The sequence below is a fragment of the Chiloscyllium plagiosum genome, unplaced genomic scaffold (genome assembly GCF_037043375.1).
Source record: "Chiloscyllium plagiosum isolate Xiang-an unplaced genomic scaffold, Cpla_swu_hap1 HiC_scaffold_33, whole genome shotgun sequence".
In the NCBI taxonomy this organism is placed as follows: Eukaryota; Metazoa; Chordata; class Chondrichthyes; order Orectolobiformes; family Hemiscylliidae; genus Chiloscyllium; species Chiloscyllium plagiosum.
In genome coordinates this window covers 2,720,930-2,741,337 of record NW_028270171.1, presented here as the reverse complement: position 1 = coordinate 2,741,337, position 20,408 = coordinate 2,720,930, and the positions used below count along the sequence as shown (strand labels likewise).

The 20,408-nt window shown below is 45.5% G+C and overlaps 1 protein-coding gene across 6 annotated transcripts in view; it reads left to right on the top strand.

Annotated features, from left to right (window-relative positions):
* LOC122542090 (uncharacterized) overlaps positions 1-20,408 on the top strand; it is a 164,394-nt gene that overhangs the window by 119,788 nt on the left and 24,198 nt on the right. For all 6 annotated transcript variants that reach the window (XM_087978196.1, XM_087978195.1, XM_087978201.1 and 3 more), the window contains 16 exons: positions 930-986; positions 2,845-2,880; positions 3,475-3,531; positions 5,272-5,307; positions 5,906-5,962; positions 7,345-7,401; positions 9,154-9,189; positions 9,339-9,374; positions 9,810-9,866; positions 11,228-11,284; positions 13,006-13,041; positions 13,188-13,223; positions 13,659-13,715; positions 15,262-15,297; positions 15,890-15,934; positions 17,850-17,906. In XM_087978196.1, coding sequence (XP_087834322.1) covers positions 930-986; positions 2,845-2,880; positions 3,475-3,531; positions 5,272-5,307; positions 5,906-5,962; positions 7,345-7,401; positions 9,154-9,189; positions 9,339-9,374; positions 9,810-9,866; positions 11,228-11,284; positions 13,006-13,041; positions 13,188-13,223; positions 13,659-13,715; positions 15,262-15,297; positions 15,890-15,934; positions 17,850-17,906 — 753 coding nt within the window. The remainder of the gene's footprint in view (positions 1-929; positions 987-2,844; positions 2,881-3,474; positions 3,532-5,271; positions 5,308-5,905; positions 5,963-7,344; positions 7,402-9,153; positions 9,190-9,338; positions 9,375-9,809; positions 9,867-11,227; positions 11,285-13,005; positions 13,042-13,187; positions 13,224-13,658; positions 13,716-15,261; positions 15,298-15,889; positions 15,935-17,849; positions 17,907-20,408) is intronic.

Sequence of the window (20,408 nt, the reverse complement as noted above, 5' to 3'; positions counted from 1 at the left end):
CGCCCTCTGTCTCCTACCTTCAATCCAATTCTGTATCCAAATGACAAGTTGTCCCCGTATTCCATGTGATCTAACCTTGCTAACCAGTCTACCAAACTGAGCCTTGTTGAACGCCTTACAGATCTTCATACAGACAACATCTCCCGCTCTGTCTTCATCAATCATCTTTGTCACATCTTCAAAAAACTCAATCAAGACAGTGGGACATGATTTCCCACGCACAGAGCCACATTGAATATCCCTAATCAGTCCCTGCCTTTCCAAATACATGTAAATCCTATCCCTTAGGCTCCCCTCCAATAACTCACCCAGCATTGACATCAGGCTCACCGGTCTATAGTTTTCTGGCATTTCCTTACCAGCTTTTTAAACGATGGCAGTACGATACCCATCCACCAGTCCCCTGGCATCTCACATGTGACTATCAATGATACAAATATCCCAGCAAGGGTGTCAGCAATTACTTCCTGAGCATCCCACTGAGTTCTGGGGTTTGTCTGATCAAGTCCTGGGAATTTCTCCAGCTTTAAATATTTTAAAGTGTGTCTTGGGACCACCCAGTGTGGTTCGGGAGGGATTTCCAGGATTCAGAGGTTTCAGGATAGTGGGAGTGAGGAGTTTGACTTTAGATAGAAGAAAGTGGATTACAGACATTCCTTAAAAATCTGAGTGTAAACTATAAGTGAGACTCTCCCTCACCCTGGAGACTCCGGGATTCAACCCATAGTTTCCTGGTGAAATGACTGACCCCAATCCAACCCTGAGCTGGCCCTTTGAGCGACGGGAATGCAGCTGATGGTGAGCTGAGCCATTCAGTGGCTGCTGCAATGTGTGAGCAAAAAGCATCATCTGACAGGGACACACTTTTCAATTGTGAACATTTCACACTCATTTTCCATTTGATCTTCAAAAACCCGTTTCCATTTCAGGTTCCAAAGAAAGTGGTGAAAAGAAAATCAAAGTGATTGCTTCAGGACGAGATGATGGTTTGTTGATCTCTCTGTGTGTGGGGCGTTATTGACTGGGCTAATATATGGGAGCTGGGTCCATGAGGATTAACAAGTTCTTTATTGAAATGATTCAAATACACGTGGAGGCAGGGGACAAGGAGCAGGATGGAGAGCAAGCTGGTTACAAAACAGCAAATAGAAATTCCTGGAGAAACACATCAGGTCTGACAACAGTTATGGACAGAGAAATAGAATTGAGGGAAATAGGATAATGAAGAACACTCCGATGGGTTTCAACACATTCTGCTCTGTTTATTGCTCCACAGAATGTGCCAGACCTGCTGAGTTTCTCCAATAAGTTTTGGTATTTATCCAGACATTTATGCTCAATTCCCTTCACCTTTCCCGAGAACATTGTGTTCTCTTTCCTATTTACCTGCTGCACCATCGCACCATCATTTTTTAATTTATCCACATCGACACTTAGATCCCTCTGTATCTCAGAACCCTGCTGCACTGGGGTGGACAAAGTTACAAATCACACAACACCAGGTTATAGTCCAACAGGTTTATTTGGAAGCACTAGCTTTCGGAGCACTGCTCCTTCATCAGGTGGTTGTTCTTCAGGTGTCAATGATGAAGGAGCAACATGCTGAAATCTAGTGCTTCCAAACAAACCTGTTGGACCATAACCTGGTGTTGTGTGATTTGTAACTTCCTTTGTTATGTTCATTCCATGACTCCCTTTCCTAAACGCTTTTAACTCAGCAGCAAATTTCATCACCATCTCATCCCTCCCTCCATCCAAGTCGTTTCTAAAAATTGTGAAAAGTTGAGGTTCCATCACTGATCCCTGTGGTATACCACTCATCATTACATTATACCAACCTGAAATGACCCATTTACATTGGCACAATATTTCAACTTCCTGAGCCAAATGTCTATCGAGGTCAGTATGTTACCTCCTACCAAGGATCAGAGAATCCCTCGTGTCAAGAAAGAGGTCTCTTCGCCCATTGAGTCTGAACAGTATCCCACCCTACCCCGTACTTACTGTGCCGATTCGGCCTAGCCCACACCGCGTTGGACTGTGGGAGAAAAACGGAACACCCAGTGGAAACCCAAGCAGACGCAGGGAGAATGTGGATACTTCACACAGAGAGACACACTAGGTCAGAATCAAATCCAGGTCCGTAGCACTGTGAGACAGCAGTGTTAACCAACAACCCACCGTGCCACCCCTAACATGAGCTTCTCAGTTCCAAAGACCTTTAGGTTGCAGCTTATCACCTGCCTCTGGAATCCCAGTAACAGCACATCCAGCACTTCCCCATTATCCACAGCACTCGGTTCTCCCTCAACACACTCCAATTAATTTGTTAAACATCATTTCCCTGTCTCAAGACCTTGACTCTCCCGAAAGCACTCAAGGGATGATTATTTCAACAGACAGTAATGTGCGAGGCGAATATGAAAAGGCAGGAGAAGGACTCGAAGCCATGTTGGTATTTTGGAGAGGTGTGCTGGCACAATGGGCTGGATACGTTCCATGTGCGCAGTAACACTTTTGGGATTATCCTGACCTTTTCCAAGTGTCCAGGTTTCACGTCTTAAACAGTTGCATCCAACAACTTCCCTCTGACAAATGTAAGGACCCTGTCCTCTAAGTTTCTGCTCTCAGGATCCATTAATTTTGGAATAGTAGAGTTACATTCACGAAGTAATGGTCTGATATTCAGCTTCAACTCATATCAAGAGCTGTCCCCTACCCGAGTGATGAGTGTGGGGTCAGTTTGCAGTGGTGGGGTTGGGGGGGGCGGGGGGGATCATTGTAAACCATTCAGATATCAGATTGTGCGGACTGGAAACTGAAATCCTGTTCTCTCTGTTTCAGACTCAGCAGAGAATGAGAGTGGGCCTGATACTAAAGGTACTTTTCCCCATCTTTCAACAACACATCACAGTTACAGATTTCAATAGATTAAAACAGATGAGGCAGGTTTAAACCTTTTCTGATAATGGGACCCAGAGGCTCTCCTGGGATTGGGGAACTGAAATTCTCTTCTGAGATTCTGCACAAATAACGATTAACTCGGAGGCTCATGGTATCGATGTTTCTATTTCAATCTCTCCCTGTTTCTATCAATCACTGCTAATGCTTCCAAAGCTCAAAGAATGGAAAGCCAAAGCTCAAAGCCTCGAATCAGTGCTTGGCTCACTGTTCCTGTATCTGAAAAACCATCTTAGGGACAGTCTCAGCCTCGGGCAGTAAGAGACTCACACTCACCCTGGAGACACTGGGATTGAACCCACAGTCTCCTGGTGAAATGAGCTGACCCCAATCCAACCCTGAGCTGGCCCTTTGAGTGATGGGAATGCAGCTCATGGTGAGCTGAGCCATTCAGTGGCTGCTGCAATGTGTGAGTGTGAGCAAAACGCAACGTGTAACAGGGACACTCTTTTCAATTGTGAATATTTCACACTCATTTTCCATTTGATCATCAAAAATCTGTTCCGATTTCAGATTCCAAAGAAAGCAGTGAAAGGAAAATCAAAGTGATCGCTTCAGGACGAGATGTTGGTTTGTAGATCTCTCTGTGTGGGGCGTTATTGACTGGGCTAATATATGGGAGCTGGGTCCATGAGGATTAACAAGCTCTTTATTGAAATGATTCAAATACACGTGGAGGCAGGGGAGAAGGAGCAGGATGGAGAGCAAGCTGGTTACAAAACAGCAAATAGAAATTCCTGGAGAAACTCAGCAGGTCTGACAGCAGTTTTGGACAGAGAAATAGAATTGAGGGAAATGGAGTTCTGGAGATCAGTCAGACTAGACTCAACACTTTAGCTCTGTTTCTCTCTCCACAGATACTGCTAGACCTGCTGAGTTTCTCCAATATATTTTGGATTTTAACCTGACATTTGTGTTCAATTTCTCTTACAATAAATGAGGAGGACATTCTGTCGTCTTTCCTAATTGCTTGCTGTACAGCCGCACCAACATTTTTTTGATTTATCCACACGGACACTCAGATCCCTCTGCAGCTCAGAGCTCTGCAATCTCTCACCACCGACATCATGTCCTTTTTTAATATTTTTTCTGCCACAATGGACGATTTCAGATTTTCTCAAATATGCTCCATTTGTCTACTCTTTGCACATTCATGAACCTCCCTTTATCCCTTTCTTCCTTTGTCACATCCATTTTGCAAATCCCTCTCCTAAACATTTGTAACTCAGCAGCAAATTTCATCACCATCTCATCCCTCCTTCCATCCAAGTTCTTTCTAAAAATTGTAAAAAATTCAGGTTCCAGCACTGATCCCTGTTCTTACCACTCATCATTACATCATACCAACCTGAAATGACCCATTTATGATGGGCCTCTCTTTCTTGTTTGACATTGATACGTCCGACATTGGATCATAGAATCCCTAGAGTGCAGAAAGAGGCCATTTGGTCCATCAGTTCTGTACACATCCTCTGAAGAGCATCCCACGTGATCCCTATATTTACATCAGCTAATTTTCCAGGTCTGCACAGCACTGGACTGTGGGAGGGAACTGGAGCAGCCGGCAGAAACCCACGCAGACATGGGGGAAATGTGCAGACTCCACACAGTCACCCAAAGCCTGAATCAAACCCGGGTCCCTGATGCTGTGAGACAGCAGTGCTAACCACTGCACCACCATGTGAACCCCCATCATGGGCATTTATTTTCCACAATGACCTTTGATGTTGCAGCTTATCATCTGCCTGTAAAATCCCAGTAACAGCACATCCAGCACCTCCCCATTATCCACAGCACATGGTTCTCCCTCAATACACTCCAAATAATTTGTTAAACGTGTCAAGACTTTGGTGTCTCGCCCTAAAACATTCAGTGGATGATAACTAAAATAGAGAAGAATGTGTGAGGTGAATGGGAAAAGGCAGGAGAAGGACTTGAAGCCATGCTGGTCATTTGGAGAGGTGTGCAGACACAATGGGCTGCATATCCTCCATGTACACAGTAACACTGCTGGCATTATTCTGACCTTTCGGAACGTACTGTTTTAAAGAATTACTTCCAACAATTTCCCTCGGACAGATGTTAAGATACTGTCTTCTAACTTCCTGCTTTAGGCTCCATTAATTTTGTAATAAAGGTGTTACATGTATTAAGTAATGATCTCATATTCAGCTTCAACTCATATCTGGAGCTGTACCCTACTCAAGTGAAGACTGTGGGGATATTTGCAGTGGGACGGGGCTCATTGAAACCCATTCAGATATTGGAATGTGTTGTCTGGAAACTGAAATCCTGTTCCCTCTGTTTCAGACTCAGCGGAGAATGAAAGTGCACCTGATACCGAAGGTACGTATTCCCATCTTTCAACAACATCTCACAGTTACAGATTTAAATATCATTGAAACAGGAAAGATAGGTTTAAAACTACTCTTATAATGGAACACAGAGGCTCTCCTGTGAAATTCTCTTCCAGATTCTGCACAAAGAACAACTCACTCAGAGGCTCAAAATATCAATATTTCCATTTTAATCTGTCCCTGTTTCTAACAATCCCTGCTGAATTATCTTGTGATGATTGCACTAATGATTCTGGGAAGCTATTTGGATTCATTTGCCTTGGGTGGAAATCCATAGCTTAGTGCCCAGAGTCCGTACTCAGCTCACTGTTCCTGTATCGGAACATCCAGGAGACCAGGGAATGTGGGTTCAGGACAGTCTCTGTCCCGAACAGGAAGTGAGACTCACACTCACACTGGAGACGCTGGGGATCAACGTGCAGTTTCCCAGTGATGGGAATGTGGCACATGGTGAGCTGAGCCATTCAGTGGCAGCTGCAATGTGTGAGTGTGAGCAAAGAGCAACGTGTGACAGGGCGACATTTTTCAATTGTGAACATTTCACACTCATTTTCCATTTGATCATCAAAAATCCGTTTCCATTTCAGATTCCAAAGAAAGCAAAGAAAGGAAAATCAAAGTGATTGCTTCAGGACGAGATGATGGTTTGTAGATCTCTCTGTGTGGGGCGTTATTGACTGGGCTAATATATGTGAGCTGGGTCCATGAGGATTAACAAGCTCTTTATTGAAATGATTCAAATACACGTGGAGGCAGGGGACAAGGAGCAGGATGGAGAACAAGCTGGTTACAAAACAGCAAACACAGAGTGGGGGGTAAAAGCACGTTACACAGACTGGTGTCAATGTGAGAGATGATGTTCCACATTGGGATCACTGTTGGTCACCATTTACAGAACAATTTAGTGTCAGAAATTAGATGGAATTTCAGACTGTGGGGGGGAGCCAGAATGTGCATAAAATTCATATTGCAGTAACTTTTGAGATTATATTATTGGGGAGGTTGCCGTAATCCCAGAGGACCCAAAAGGGCTACTCGCTCATTACAGAGAGACGACTGGAGGTGCTTTAAACTGAGAGCCAACATACCGAAGGCAGTTGGAGACGTTGAGAGGGAGGCACCTACTTGGTCACCTCAGCTGGTGGAGGAATTGAACCCACGCTGTTGGCCTCACTTTCCATCACCACCGTCTGTCTCCTACCTTGAAGCCAATTTTATATCAAAATGGCTAGATTTCCTTGTGATCCAACCTTGCTAGCCAGTCTATCATATGGAACCTTGTCAAATGCCTTACTGATCTTCATACAGACAACATCTCCCGCTCTGCCTTCATCAATCTTCTTTGTCACTTCTTCAAAAACTCATTTGAGTTAGTGAGACATGATTTCCCATGCACAAAGCCATGTGAACTCATTCGAGTCAGTTCTTGCATTTCCAAATACATGTAAATCCTGTCCCTCAGGAGCCCTCCAATAACCCATCCACCACTGACATCAGGCTCACCGGTCTATAGTTTCCTTACCACGTTTCTCAATGATGCAAGTATCCCAGCAAGGGGGTCAGCAATCACTTCCTGAGCATTCCACAGAGTTCTGGGTAACACCTGATCCAGTCCTAGGAATTTCTCCAGCTTTATATATTTTAAGACGTGGCTTGGGACCACTCAGTGCAGTTCGGGAGAGAGGGATTTCCAGGATTCAGAAATTTCAGGATAAAGGGAATGAGGGGTTCGGCTTTAAGCTGGAGGAAAATGAATTACACACATTCCCGAAAAAATCTGAGTGTAAACTTTAAGTGAGACTCTACCTCACCCGCAATTTCTTGGTGAAATGAGCCGACCCCAATCTAACCCTGAGCTGGCCCTTCGAGCGATGGGAATGCTGCTGATGGTGAGCTGAGCCATTCAGTGGCTGCTGCAATGTGTGAGTGTGAGCAAAAAGCAACATGTGACAGGGACACACTTATCAATTGTGAACATTTCACACTCATTTTCCATTTGATCATCAAAAACACGTTTCCATTTCAGATTCCAAAGAAAGCGGTGAAAGGAAAATCAAAATGATCGCTTCAGGACGAGATGATGGTTTGTAGATCTCTGTGTGTGGGGCATTATTGACTGGGCTAATATATGGGAGCTGGGTCCATGAGGATTAACAAGTTCTTTATTGAAATAATTCTGCATGGGTGTCAGCCTGAGTTTCCTCCGGGTGCTCCGGTTTCCTCCCACAATCCAAAAATGTGCAGGTTAGGTGAATTGGCCATGCTAAATTGCCCGTAGTGTTAGGTGAAGGGGTAAAATGTAGGGGGTCTGGGTGGGTTGCGCTTCAACGGGTCGGTGTGGACCTGTTGGGCGAAGGGCCTGTTTCCATGCTGTAAGTAATCTAAAGTAATCTAAATACACGTGGAGGCAGGGGACAAGGAACAGGATGGAGAGCGAGCTGGTTACAAAACAACAAAAACAGTTCCTCAGGGATTAGTGCTGGGATCACTGAGGATCAACCTTTACAGAAACAATTTGGCGGTGTAATTCAATGGAGATTCAAACTGTGCGAAGGACAACAAAATGGGGATGAACTTCATACTGCAGTACTTCATACTGTGAGATTATAATGTTGGGAAACATGCCATAATCCCAGAGGACCCAAGGGCTACCCTCTGATTAGAGACAGAAGGCTCGAGGTGGTTTAACCTGAGAGTCAACATACCAAAGGCAGTTGGAGACATTGAGAGGGAGGAACCTACTTCGTCACCTCAGCTGGTGGAGGAATTGAACCCACGCTGTTGGCATCACTTTCCATCACAAACCAGCTGCCCAGCCGATGGAGCTATATGGTAGGGATGAGGGGAACATGTGAACATCTGGAGAAGAGGAGGCAAGCTCTGGGTGACAGGGCGATGACAATCAGGAAATCGATGGCACACTTGATGGACAGTCAGTTTGAGCTGAGGAAAGAGGTTCAGAGTGAAGATTCTGGGAGCAGACTGGCTCTAAATCAACAGCTTCATGTCATTGGGGCCTGTGTTGCCATGAGATGGCAGCAGGGAATGAAAGTTAAACAATGGGTTCAATCTGGTCTGGAGGATTCGGAAGAGGGCCCGGGGAACATTATTTGACAGGAAGGTTTCATTGAAATTGAAAGGAAGCAACTACAAACCAGTTGTGAGATTGGCTTTGTTCGATCGAACAGGAACCTGGGACACACCATGAAGAGAGGAACAGGGGCTGGATAATAATGAGGAGTGATGCAGACGTGGATGGGTGCAATAACAAGACAGAACAAAGTCAGGGCCCAGCTTCAGGGGCTCAGTGAAGATTGTAGCTGAGAGACTGAGGACTAAAGTGTGTCCTGACTGAGGACTCAACCAACAAATTACACCTTAATATGGTGACAGGGGGCTTGATATCTGTTCCTGTGGAAACATCAAATACAACATTTTGTGTAATAAATGCAAGACAGAATTCAGAGAAATGTGTTGATCCAGAGAATGATCAGAATGTGGATCTCGCTCCCAGTCAGAGCGATTAAGGTCAATAATATCAACAGATTTAACAAGAAGCTGGCTAAACACACCATAGAAAAGGAAGAGAAGAATGGAGAGTGTTTAAAGGAAATTGTGTAGCAGGTAAATCCCAGCAGACAGTATTGGATTGAAAGGCCTGCCGCTCGCCTCGAAATACTGTGTGCATTTCCAACTAAAGCTCGATTCTGATGGTGTCCCCTGCCCAAGTGCTGAGTGAGGGGGGAGGGTTTACAGTGGGAGGGGGATCATTGCAAAGCATTTGGATATCAGAGATTGTGCTCTGGAAGCTGAAATCCTGTTCCCTCTGTTTCAGACTCAGCGGAGAATGAGAGTGCACCTGATACTAAAGGTATTTATCCCCATCTTTCAACAACACATCACCATTACAGATTTAAATATCATTAAAACAGGAGGGACAGTTTTAAAACTGTTCTGACAATGGAACACAGAGGCTGTACTGAGATTGGGAAACTGAAAATCTGTTTTTTTCTATTCCAGATTCTGCACAAAGAACAAGTCACTCAGAGGCTCAAGGTATTGATATTTCTATTTTAATCTGTCCCTGTTTCTAACAATCACTGCTGAATTATCTTGTGATGATTGCGCTAATGATTCTGGGAAGCTGTTTGGATTCATTTGCCTTGGGTGGAAATCCATAGCTTAGTGCCCAGAGTCCGTACTCAGCTCACTGTTCCTGTATCGGAACATCCAGGAGACCAGGGAATGTGGGTTCAGGACAGTCTCTGTCCCGAACAGGAAGTGAGACTCACACTCACACTGGAGACGCTGGGGATCAACGTGCAGTTTCCCAGTGATGGGAATGTGGCACATGGTGAGCTGAGCCATCCAGTGGCTGCTGCAATGTGTGAGTGTGAGCAAAAAGCAACATGTGACAGGGACACACTTTTCAATTGTGAACATTTCACACTCATTTTCCATTTGATCATCAAAAACCCGTTTCCATTTCAGATTCAAAAGAAAGCAGTGAAAGGAAAACCAAAGTGATCGCTTCAGGACGAGATGATGGTTTGTAGATCTCTCTGTGTGGGGCATTATTGACTGGGCTAATATATGGGAGCTGGGTCCATGAGGATTAATAAGCTCTTTATTGAAATGATTCAAATACATGTGGAGGCAGGGGACAAGGAGCAGGATGGAGAACAAGCTGGTTACAAAACAGCAAACACAGAGTGGGGGGTAAAAGCACGTTACACAGACTGGTGTCAATGTGGGAGATGATGTTCCACATTGGGATCACTGTTGGTCACCATTTACAGAACAATTTAGTGTCAGAAATTAGATGGAATTTCAGACTGTGGGGGGGGGGGGCAAAATGTGCATAAAATTCATGTTGCAGTAACTTTTGAGATTATATTATTGGGGAGGTTGCCAAAGGACCCAAAAGGGCTACTCGCTCACTAGAAAGAGACGACTGGAGGTGCTTTAAACTGAGAGCCAATATACCGAAGGCAGTTGGAGACGTTGAGAGGGAGGCACCTACTTGGTCACCTCAGCTGGTGGAGGAATTGAACCCACGCTGTTGGCCTCACTTACCATCACCACCGTCTGTCTCCTACCTTCAAGCCAATTTTATATCAAAATGGCTAGATTTCCTTGTGATCCAACCTTGCTAGCCAGTCTATCATATGGAACCTTGTCAAATGCCTTACTGATCTTCATACAGACAACATCTCCCGCTCTGCCTTCATCAATCTTCTTTGTCACTTCTTCAAAAACTCATTTGAGTTAGTGAGACATGATTTCCCATGCACAAAGCCATGTGAACTCATTCGAGTCAGTTCTTGCATTTCCAAATACATGTAAATCCTGTCCCTCAGGAGCCCTCCAATAACCCATCCACCACTGACATCAGGCTCACCGGTCTATAGTTTCCTTACCACGTTTCTCAATGATGCAAGTATCCCAGCAAGGGGGTCAGCAATCACTTCCTGAGCATTCCACAGAGTTCTGGGTAACACCTGATCCAGTCCTAGGAATTTCTCCAGCTTTATATATTTTAAGACGTGGCTTGGGACCACTCAGTGCAGTTCGGGAGAGAGGGATTTCCAGGATTCAGAAATTTCAGGATAAAGGGAATGAGGGGTTCGGCTTTAAGCTGGAGGAAAATGAATTACACACATTCCCGAAAAAATCTGAGTGTAAACTTTAAGTGAGACTACCTCACCCGCAATTTCTTGGTGAAATGAGCCGACCCCAATCTAACCCTGAGCTGGCCCTTCGAGCGATGGGAATGCTGCTGATGGTGAGCTGAGCCATTCAGTGGCTGCTGCAATGTGTGAGTGTGAGCAAAAAGCAACATGTGACAGGGACACACTTATCAATTGTGAACATTTCACACTCATTTTCCATTTGATCATCAAAAACAGATTCCAAAGAAAGCGGTGAAAGGAAAATCAAAGTGATCGCTTCAGGACAAGATGATGGTTTGTAGATCTCTGTGTGTGGGACATTATTGACTGGGCTAATATATGGGAGCTGGGTACATGAGGATTAACAAGTTCTTTATTGAAATAATTCTGCATGGGTGTCTGTGTGAGTTTCCTCCGGCTGCTCCGGTTTCCTCCCACAATCCAAAAATGTGCAGGTTAGGTGAATTGGCCATGCTAAATTGCCCGTAGTGTAAGGTGAAGGGGTAAAATGTGGGTTGCGCTTCGAAGGGTCGGTGTGGACCTGTTGGGCCGAAGGGCCTGTTTCCACGCTGTAAGTAATCTAAAGTAATCTAAATACACGTGGAGGCAGGGGACAAGGAACAGGATGGAAAGCAAGCTGGTTACAAAACAACAAAAACAGTTCCTCAGGGATTAGTGCTGGGATCACTGAGGATCATCCTTTACAGAAACAATTTGGCGGTGTAATTCAATGGAGATTCAAACTGTGCAAAGGACAACAAAATGGGGATGAACTTCATACTGCAGTAACTTGTGAGATTATATTGTTGGGAAATATGCCATAATCCCAGAGGACCCAAGGGCTACCCTCTGATTAGAGACAGAAGGCTCGAGGTGATTTAACCTGAGAGTCAACGTACCAAAGGCAGGTGGAGACATTGAGAGGGACGAACCTACTTCGTCACCTCAGCTGGTGGAGGAATTGAACCCATGCTGTTGGCATCACTTTCCATCACAAACCAGCTGCCCAAAAGATGGAGCTGTATAGTAGGAATGACGGGAACATGTGAACATCTGGAGAAGAGGAGGCAAGCTCTGGGTGACAGGGCGATGATAGTGAGGAAACCGACGGCACACATGATGGACAGTCAGTTTGAGCTGAGGAAAGAGGTTCAGAGTGAACCTGGGAGCAGACTGGCACTAAATCAACAGCTTCATGTCATTGGGGCCTGTGTTGCCATGAGATGGAAGCAGGAAATGAAAGTTAAACAATGGGTTCAGTCTGGTCTGGAGGATTCGGGGGAGATTACCGGGAACATTATTTGACAGGAAAGTTTCATTGAAAGTGAAAGGAAGGATCTACAAACCAGTTGTGAAATTGGCTTTGTTCTATCGAACAGAAGGAGAAAGTGAGGACTGCAGATGCTGGAGATCAGAGCTGAAAATGTGTTGCTGGAAAAGCGCAGCAGGTCAGGCAGCATCAAAGGAGCAGGAGAATTGACGTTTCGGGCATGAGCCCTTCCTGAAGGACTGAGGACTAAAGTTTGACCTGACTGAGGACTCAACCAACAAATTACACCTTAATATGGTGACAGGGGCTTGATATCTGTTCCTGTGGAAACACCAAATACAACATTTTCTGTAATAAATGCAAGACAGAATTCAGAGAAACTTGTTTATCCAGAGAATGATCAGAATGTGGATCTCGCTCCCAGTCAGAGCGATTAAGGTCAATAATATCAACAGATTTAACAAGAAGCTGGCTAAACACACCATAGAAAAGGAAGAGAAGAATGGAGAGTGTTTAAAGGAAATTGTGTCGCAGGTAAATCCCAGCAGACAGTATTGGATTGAAAGGCCTGCCGCTCGCCTCGAAATACTGTGTGCATTTCCAACTAAAGCTTGATTCTGATGGTGTCCCCTGCCCAAGTGCTGAGTGAGGGGGGAGGGTTTACAGTGGGAGGGGGATCATTGAAAACCATTTGGATATCAGAGCATGTGCTCTGGAAGCTGAAATCCTGTTCCCTCTGTTTCAGACTCAGCGGAGAATGAGAGTGCACCTGATACTAAAGGTATTTATCCCCATCTTTCAACAACACATCACCGTTACAGATTTAAATATCATTAAAACAGGAGGGACAGTTTTAAAACTTCTGATAATGGAACACAGAGGCTGTACTGAGTTGGGAAACTGAAAATCTGTTTTTTTCTATTCCAGATTCTGCACAAAGAACAAGTCACTCAGAGGCTCGAGGTATTGATATTTCTATTTTAATCTGTCCCTGTTTCTAACGATCACTGCTGAATTATCTTGTGATGATTGCACTAATGATTCTGGGAAGCTGTTTGGATTCATTGGCCTTGGATGGAAAGCCATAGCTCAGAGCCCAGAGTCCGTACTCAGCTCACTGTTCCTGTATCGGGACAGCCAGGAGACCAGGGAATGTGGGTTCAGGACAGTCTCTGTCCCGGGCAGGAAGTGAGACTCACACTCACACTGGAGACTCTGGGATTCAACCTGCAGTTTCCTGGTGATCGGATTGCTGCTCATGGTGAGCTGAGCCATTCAGTGGCTGCTGCAATGTGTGAGTGTGAGCAAAAAGCAACATGTGACAGAGACACTCTTTTCAATTGTGAACATTTCACACTCATTTTCCATTTGATCATCAAAAACACGTTTCCATTTCAGATTCCAAAGAAAGCAGTGAAAGGAAAATCAAAGTGATCGCTTCAGGACGAGATGATGGTTTGTAGATCTCTCTGTGTGTGGGACATTATTGACTGGGCTAATATATGGGAGCTGGGTCCATGAGGATTAACAAACTCTTTATTGAAATGATTCAAATACACGTGGAGGCAGGGGACAAGGAGCAGGATAGTTGCAAAACAGCAAACACAGAGTGGAGGGGGGTGAAAGCGATTTACACAGATTTGGGAGAAATGTGGGAAGTGGTGTTCCTCAGGGATCAATGCACAGATCACTGTAGATCACCATCTGGAGAAAAAGAAATTGGTGTCAGAAGCTGGGTGGAATTTCAAAATTTAAGAGGAGCCGGAGACAAGGGATGAACTTCATATTGCAGTCACTTGTGAGATTATATTATTGGGGAAGTTGACATAATTTTAGAGGCTCCAAGGACTACTCGCTCATTACAAAGACACGACTGGAGGTGCTTTAACCTGAAAGTCAACATACCAAAGGCAGTTGGAGACATTGAGAGGGAGGGACCTACTTGGTCACCTCAGCTGGTGGAGGAATTGAACCCATGCTGTTGGCCTCACTTTCCACAACAAACCAGCTGCCCAGCCGATGGAGCTGTATGGTAGGGATGAGGGGAACATGTGAACATCTGGAGAAGAGGAGGCAAGCTCCTGGTGACAGGGCGATGACAATCAGGAAACCGACGGCACAATTCATGGACAGTCAGTTTGAGCTGAGGAAAGAGGTTCAGAGTGAAGATTCTGGGAGCAGACTGGCACTAAATCAACAGCTTCATGTCATTGGGGCCTGTGGTTGCATGAGATGGCAGCAGGGAATGAAAGTTAAACAATGGGTTCAGTCTGGTCTGGAGGATTCGGGGGAGATTACCGGGAACATTATTTGACAGGAAAGTTTCATTGAAAGTGAAAGGAAGGATCTACAAACCAGTTGTGAGATTGGCTTTGTTCTATCGAACAGAAGGAGAAAGTGAGGACTGCAGATGCTGGAGATCAGAGCTGAAAATGTGTTGCTGGAAAAGCGCAGCAGGTCAGGCAGCATCAAAGGAGCAGGAGAATCGACATTTCGGGCATGAGCCCTTCCTGAAGGACTGAGGACTAAAGTGTGACCTGACTGAGGACTCAACCAACAAATTACACCTTAATATGGTGACAGGGTCTTGATATCTGTTCCTGTGGAAACACCAAATACAACACTTTGTGTAATAAATGCAAGACAGAATTCAGAGAAATGTGTTTATTCTGAGAATGATCAGAGAGAGCGACTGAGGTCAATGATATCAACAGATTTAATAAAAAGCTGGAAAAGCACACAAACTGGGGAAAACAAGGATGAAGAGGGTTTAAAGCAAATTGTGTAGAAGGTCAATCCCAGCTGAGAGTCCTGGATTGAATGGCCTGCCTCTCTCCTTGAAAACCTGTGTGCATTTCCAACTGAAGCTCGATTTTGGAGATGTCCCCTGCCCGGGTGCTGAATGAGGGGGGAGGGTTTACAGTGGGAGGGAATCATTGAAAACCATTCAGGTATCAGAATGTGTGCTCTGGAAGCTGAAATCCTGTTCCCTCTATTTCAGACTCAGCGGAGAATGAGAGTGAGCCTGATATTAAAGGTATTTATCACCATCTTTCAACAACACGTCACAGTTACAGATGTAAATATCATTAAAACAAGGGCTTTTCAAATAATTCTGATAATTGGACACAGAGACTCTCCTTGGATTGGGGAACTGAAATTCTCTTCATACTATCCCTGATCCTCCCAGAAGGAGAGTCACTCTGCAGAGACAGCAGGTACCTCACAGAGATTTCAGTATCACATCATCCCGAGTCAGGAATTAACCAGAGACCACAGTCTGACTGGTCACTGTTTCTTCCAAATGGGGTTCGCGTCTGCTGCTACTTGATTCCAATCCAATCCCAGCGCAGACCCGGACGGCCCCTCCAGATCCAGTCCAGGTTCTGGATTGAGATCCTGGATTATTTGAACCCTGAGGTGATGTCTCAGGAACAAAGTCCGAGCCAAACTGGTCCCATCACCCAGGAGAGGTCAGCATGGGGTCAGTGTGGGACATACACAATCCCTCACTCCCTGCCCCTTTCCCCCCAATTACTGTGTAATCAATGATGTCATCAGTTCTCAAATCTTTCTCTTTCAAATATAATCTTCAGTGGGCAACACTTACTCTCTTCTTTCTGTTTCAGGATCGGATGAGATTGCAAAGTGGAACAGAAACAACCACAATTCCAGTGAGTGAACAGTTGCCTAATCCAAAGCTAGGAATCACGGTGTGAGTGTGAACTATACTTTAGACGAGAGCTCAGTTTGTGCGTGTGGAGGCTGAGGGGAAAATTGAACCCAATTCTCAGGAGAAGCAATTCCAAGTTCAAGACGCAATGACTTTCCTGGGATTGGGGAACTGAAATTCTCTTCTTTCTGTTCATGATTCTTCATAACAAGCGAGTCACTCAAGGGGTCTTTCTTTCTATTTTAACCAGTCCCTATTTCTACCACATAATTGCTGATTAATCCATTGACAACTGCATTAACACTGGAGATGTGTTTAGATTTTTACCTTCTTGAATCTTCTTATTATTCTCTCAGGGGCCATGTGTGTCCCTGGCTGGGCTAGCAGTTATTGCCCATCCCCAGTCAGCCCTTGAGAAGGTGGGGGTGAGCTGCCTTTATGAACCGCTGCTGTCCATATGCTGGAGATAGATCCAAATGTCCTCAGGGAGGGAATCCGGGGTTTTGAGCCAATGACACTGAAGGAACGGCGATATATATCCAAGTCAGGATGGTGAGTGGATTGAAGGGGAATATACAGAGGGTGGTGTTCCCATGTAACTGCTCCCCTGGTGCCTCTAGATGGAAGTGGTCATGGGTTTAGAAGGTGCTGCCTGAGGATCTTTGGTGAATTTCTGCAGTGCATCTTGTAGCGAGTACACACCGCTGCTACTGAGCATTGGTGATAGAGGAAGTGAATGTTTGTGGATATGGTACCAATCAACCAGGCTGGTTTATCCTGGATGATGTCGAGCATCTTGAGTATTTTTGGAACTGTACTCATCCAGCCAAGTGGGGAATATTCCACCAGATTCCTGACGTGTGCCGCCAAGGGGCGGTGATTGGATTCCCTCCAATTGGAGATGGTCATTGCCTGCCATTTGTGTGGTGCAACTGTCAGCATCCACTTGTCGCCCAAACCTGGATACAGTCCAGAAACTGCTGCATTTGTACAGGCACTGCTTCAGTATCTGAGGAGTCATGAATTGGGCCGAATATCCTGCAATCCTTAGCAAACATTCCCACTTCTAACCTTGTGATGGTCAGTCATGAAGCAGCATAAGATGGTTGGCCAAGGCCACTGCCCTGAGGAACTCCTGCAGATCTGTCCTGGAGCTGAGATAACTGACCTCCAACAACCACGGTCATCTTCCTATGTGCCAGCTTGTACTCTAACCACTGGAGGGTTTGCCCCCAATACCCATTGCCCCCAGATTTGGTCAGGCTCCACACTTGGTCGAATGCAGCCTTGATGTCAAGGCTATCCCTCTCCCCTCCCCTCTGGAATACAGCTCTTTGTCCATGTTTGACCCAAGGCTGAACTGAGGTCAGGAGCTGAGTGGTCCTGGCAGAACCCAAACTGGGCGTCACTGAGTGGGATATTGCTGAGCACGTGCTGCTTGATAGCAGTATTGATGACACTTCACCGATGATTGAGAGTCGACTGACGGGACAGTATTTGGCCTGGTACTGTGTGGACTTAGATGACAGGACATACCTGGTGATCCATTGGCCTTGGCAAAGTTCAGAGCTCAGTTTCAGTTCTCGGCTCACTGTCCCTGGACCTGAAGAGCAAGGAGGCCAGAGAGTGCAGCTTCAGGACAATCTCAGCCCCGGGCAGGAAGTGAGACTCACACTCACCCTGGACACTCCGGGATTCAACCCACAGTTTCCAAGTAAAATGAGCTGACCTCAATCCAACCCTGAGCCGGCCCTTCGAGTGATGGGAATGCAGCTGATGTTGAGCTGAGCCATTCAGTGGCTGCTGCAATGTGAGAGTGAGAGCAAAAAGCAACATGTGACAGGGACGCACTTTTCAATTGTGAACATTTCACACTCATTTTCCATTTGATCATCAAAAACTTGTTTACATTTCAGATTCCGATGAAAGCGGTGAAAGGAAAATCAAAGTGATTACTTCAGGACGAGATGATGGTTTGTAGATCTCTCTATGTGGGGCATTATTGACTGGGCTAATATATGGGAGCTGGGTCCATGAGGATTAATAAGCTGTTTATTGAAATTATTCAAGTACACGTGGAGGCAGGGGACAAGGAGCAGGATGGAGAGCAAGCTGGTTACGAAGCACAGTGTGTGGCTTAAAGCACATTACTCAGACTGGGATGAGTGTGGGAAGTGGTGTTCCTTAGGGATCAGTGCCTGGGATCAATGTTGGTCACCATTTACAGAAACAACTTGGACTGGGGAATCAGAAATACAATTTCAAAACCTGTTGATGACACCAAACTGAGGGTATTCATCAGTATTGAGGAACCATTACGAGACATTCTTATTTGTTATCGGATTAACGTTATATTCTCCATGGGTCACCGGTGTCGCAGACTCGGCCCAGTATTTATTGCCCATCCTCGGTGTCCTCTGAGAAAGTGGTGGTGAGCTGCCTTCTTCATTTGTAACTGTTCGAGTCACTGAGATGTGCAGCACAGAAACAGACCCTTCGGTCCAACTCATCCATGCCAACAGATATCCCATTTGCCAGCATTGGCTCCATATCCTCCCTACACCCTTCCTATTCATGCACCCATCCAAATGCCTTTGAAATGTTGCAATTGTACTAACCTCCACCACCTCCTCTGGCAGCTCATTTCATACACGTAACAATCTCTGAGTGAAAAAGTTGCCCCTTAGGTCCCTTTTTCATCTTTTCCCTCTCACATTAAACTTATGTCCTCTAGGTTGGGAATCCCTTCTCTGAGGAAAAGACCTTGTCTATTCAACATATCCATGTCCCTCATTATAATAAACCTCTATAACATCAACCCTCACCCTCCGAAAATCCAGAGAAAACAGCCCCACCCTATTCAGCTTCTCCCTATAGATCAAACCCTCCAAACCTGGCCACATCCTTGTAAATCTTTTCTGAACCCTTTCAAGTTTCACAACATCTTTCTCTAGAAGGCAGACCAGAATTGAACACAGCATACCAAAAGTGACCCAACCAATGTCCTGTACAATCACAACATGACCTCCCAATCACTACACTCCACGCACTGACCAATAAAGGCAAGCATACCAAATGCCGCCTTCACTATCCTGTCTGCCTGCAACTCCAAATTTCAAGGAACTCTGTTCACTCCCCCCAGGTCCCTTTGTTCAGCAATACACCACAGGATCGTCACACTACACCACCAATTTGGTCTCACCAGCACATTTAGTATCTGTACCTCCTATATTCACATCCAAACGATTGATATAAATGAGGCAAAGCAGTGAGCCCAGCACCGGACCTTGTGGCACACCACTGGTCACAGGCCTCCAGTCCAAAAAGCAGCTCCCCACCACCGCCCTCTGTCTCCTACCTTCGATCCAATTCTGTATCCAAATGACAAGTTGTCCCCGTATTCCATGTGATCTAACCTTGCTAACCAGTCTACCAAACTGAGCCTTGTCGAACACCTTACAGATCTTCATACAGACAACATCTCCCGCTCTGTCTTCATCAATCATCTTTGTCTCATCTTCAAAAACGCAATCAAGACAGTGGGACATGATTTCCCATGCACAGAGCCACGTTGAATATCCCTAATCAGTCCCTGCCTTTCCAAATACATGTAAATCCTATCCCTCAGGATCCCCTCCAATAACTCACCCACCACTGACATCAGGCTCACCGGTCTATAGATTCCTGGCATTTCCTTACCAGCTTTTTTAAACGATGGCAGTACGATACCCATCCACCAGTCCCCTGGCATCTCACATGTGACTATCAATGATACAAATATCCCAGCAAGGGTGTCAGCAATTATTATTTTATTATTATTATTTATTATTACATTACAGCGTAGAAACAGGCCCTTCGGCCCAACAAGTCCACACCGACCCGCCGAAGCGAAACCCACCCATACCCCTACATTTACCCCTTACCTAACACTACGGGCAATTTAGTATGGCCAATTCACCTGGCCCTGCACATCTTTGTGACTGTGGGAGGAAACCGGAGCACCCGGAGGAAACCCACGCAGACACGGGGAGAACGTGCAAACTCCACACAGTCAGTTGCCTGAGGCGGGAATTGAACCCGGGTCTCTGGCGCTGTGATTACTTCCTGAGCATCCCGCAGAGTTCTGGGGTTTGTCTGATCAAGTCTTGGGAATTTCTCCAGCTTTAAATATTTTAAAGTGTGTCTTGGGACCACCCAGTGTGGTTCGGGAGGGATTTCCAGGATTCAGAGGTTTCAGGATAGTGGGAGTGAGGAGTTTGACTTTAGATAGAAGAAAATGGATTACAGACATTCCTTAAAAATCTGAGTGTAAACTATAAGTGAGACTCTCCCTCACCCTGGACACTCCGGGATTCAACCCATAGTTTCCTGGTGAAATGACTGACCCCAATCCAACCCTGAGCTGGCCCTTTGAGCGATGGGAATGCAGCTGATGGTGAGCTGAGCCATTCAGTGGCTGCTGCAATGTGTGAGCA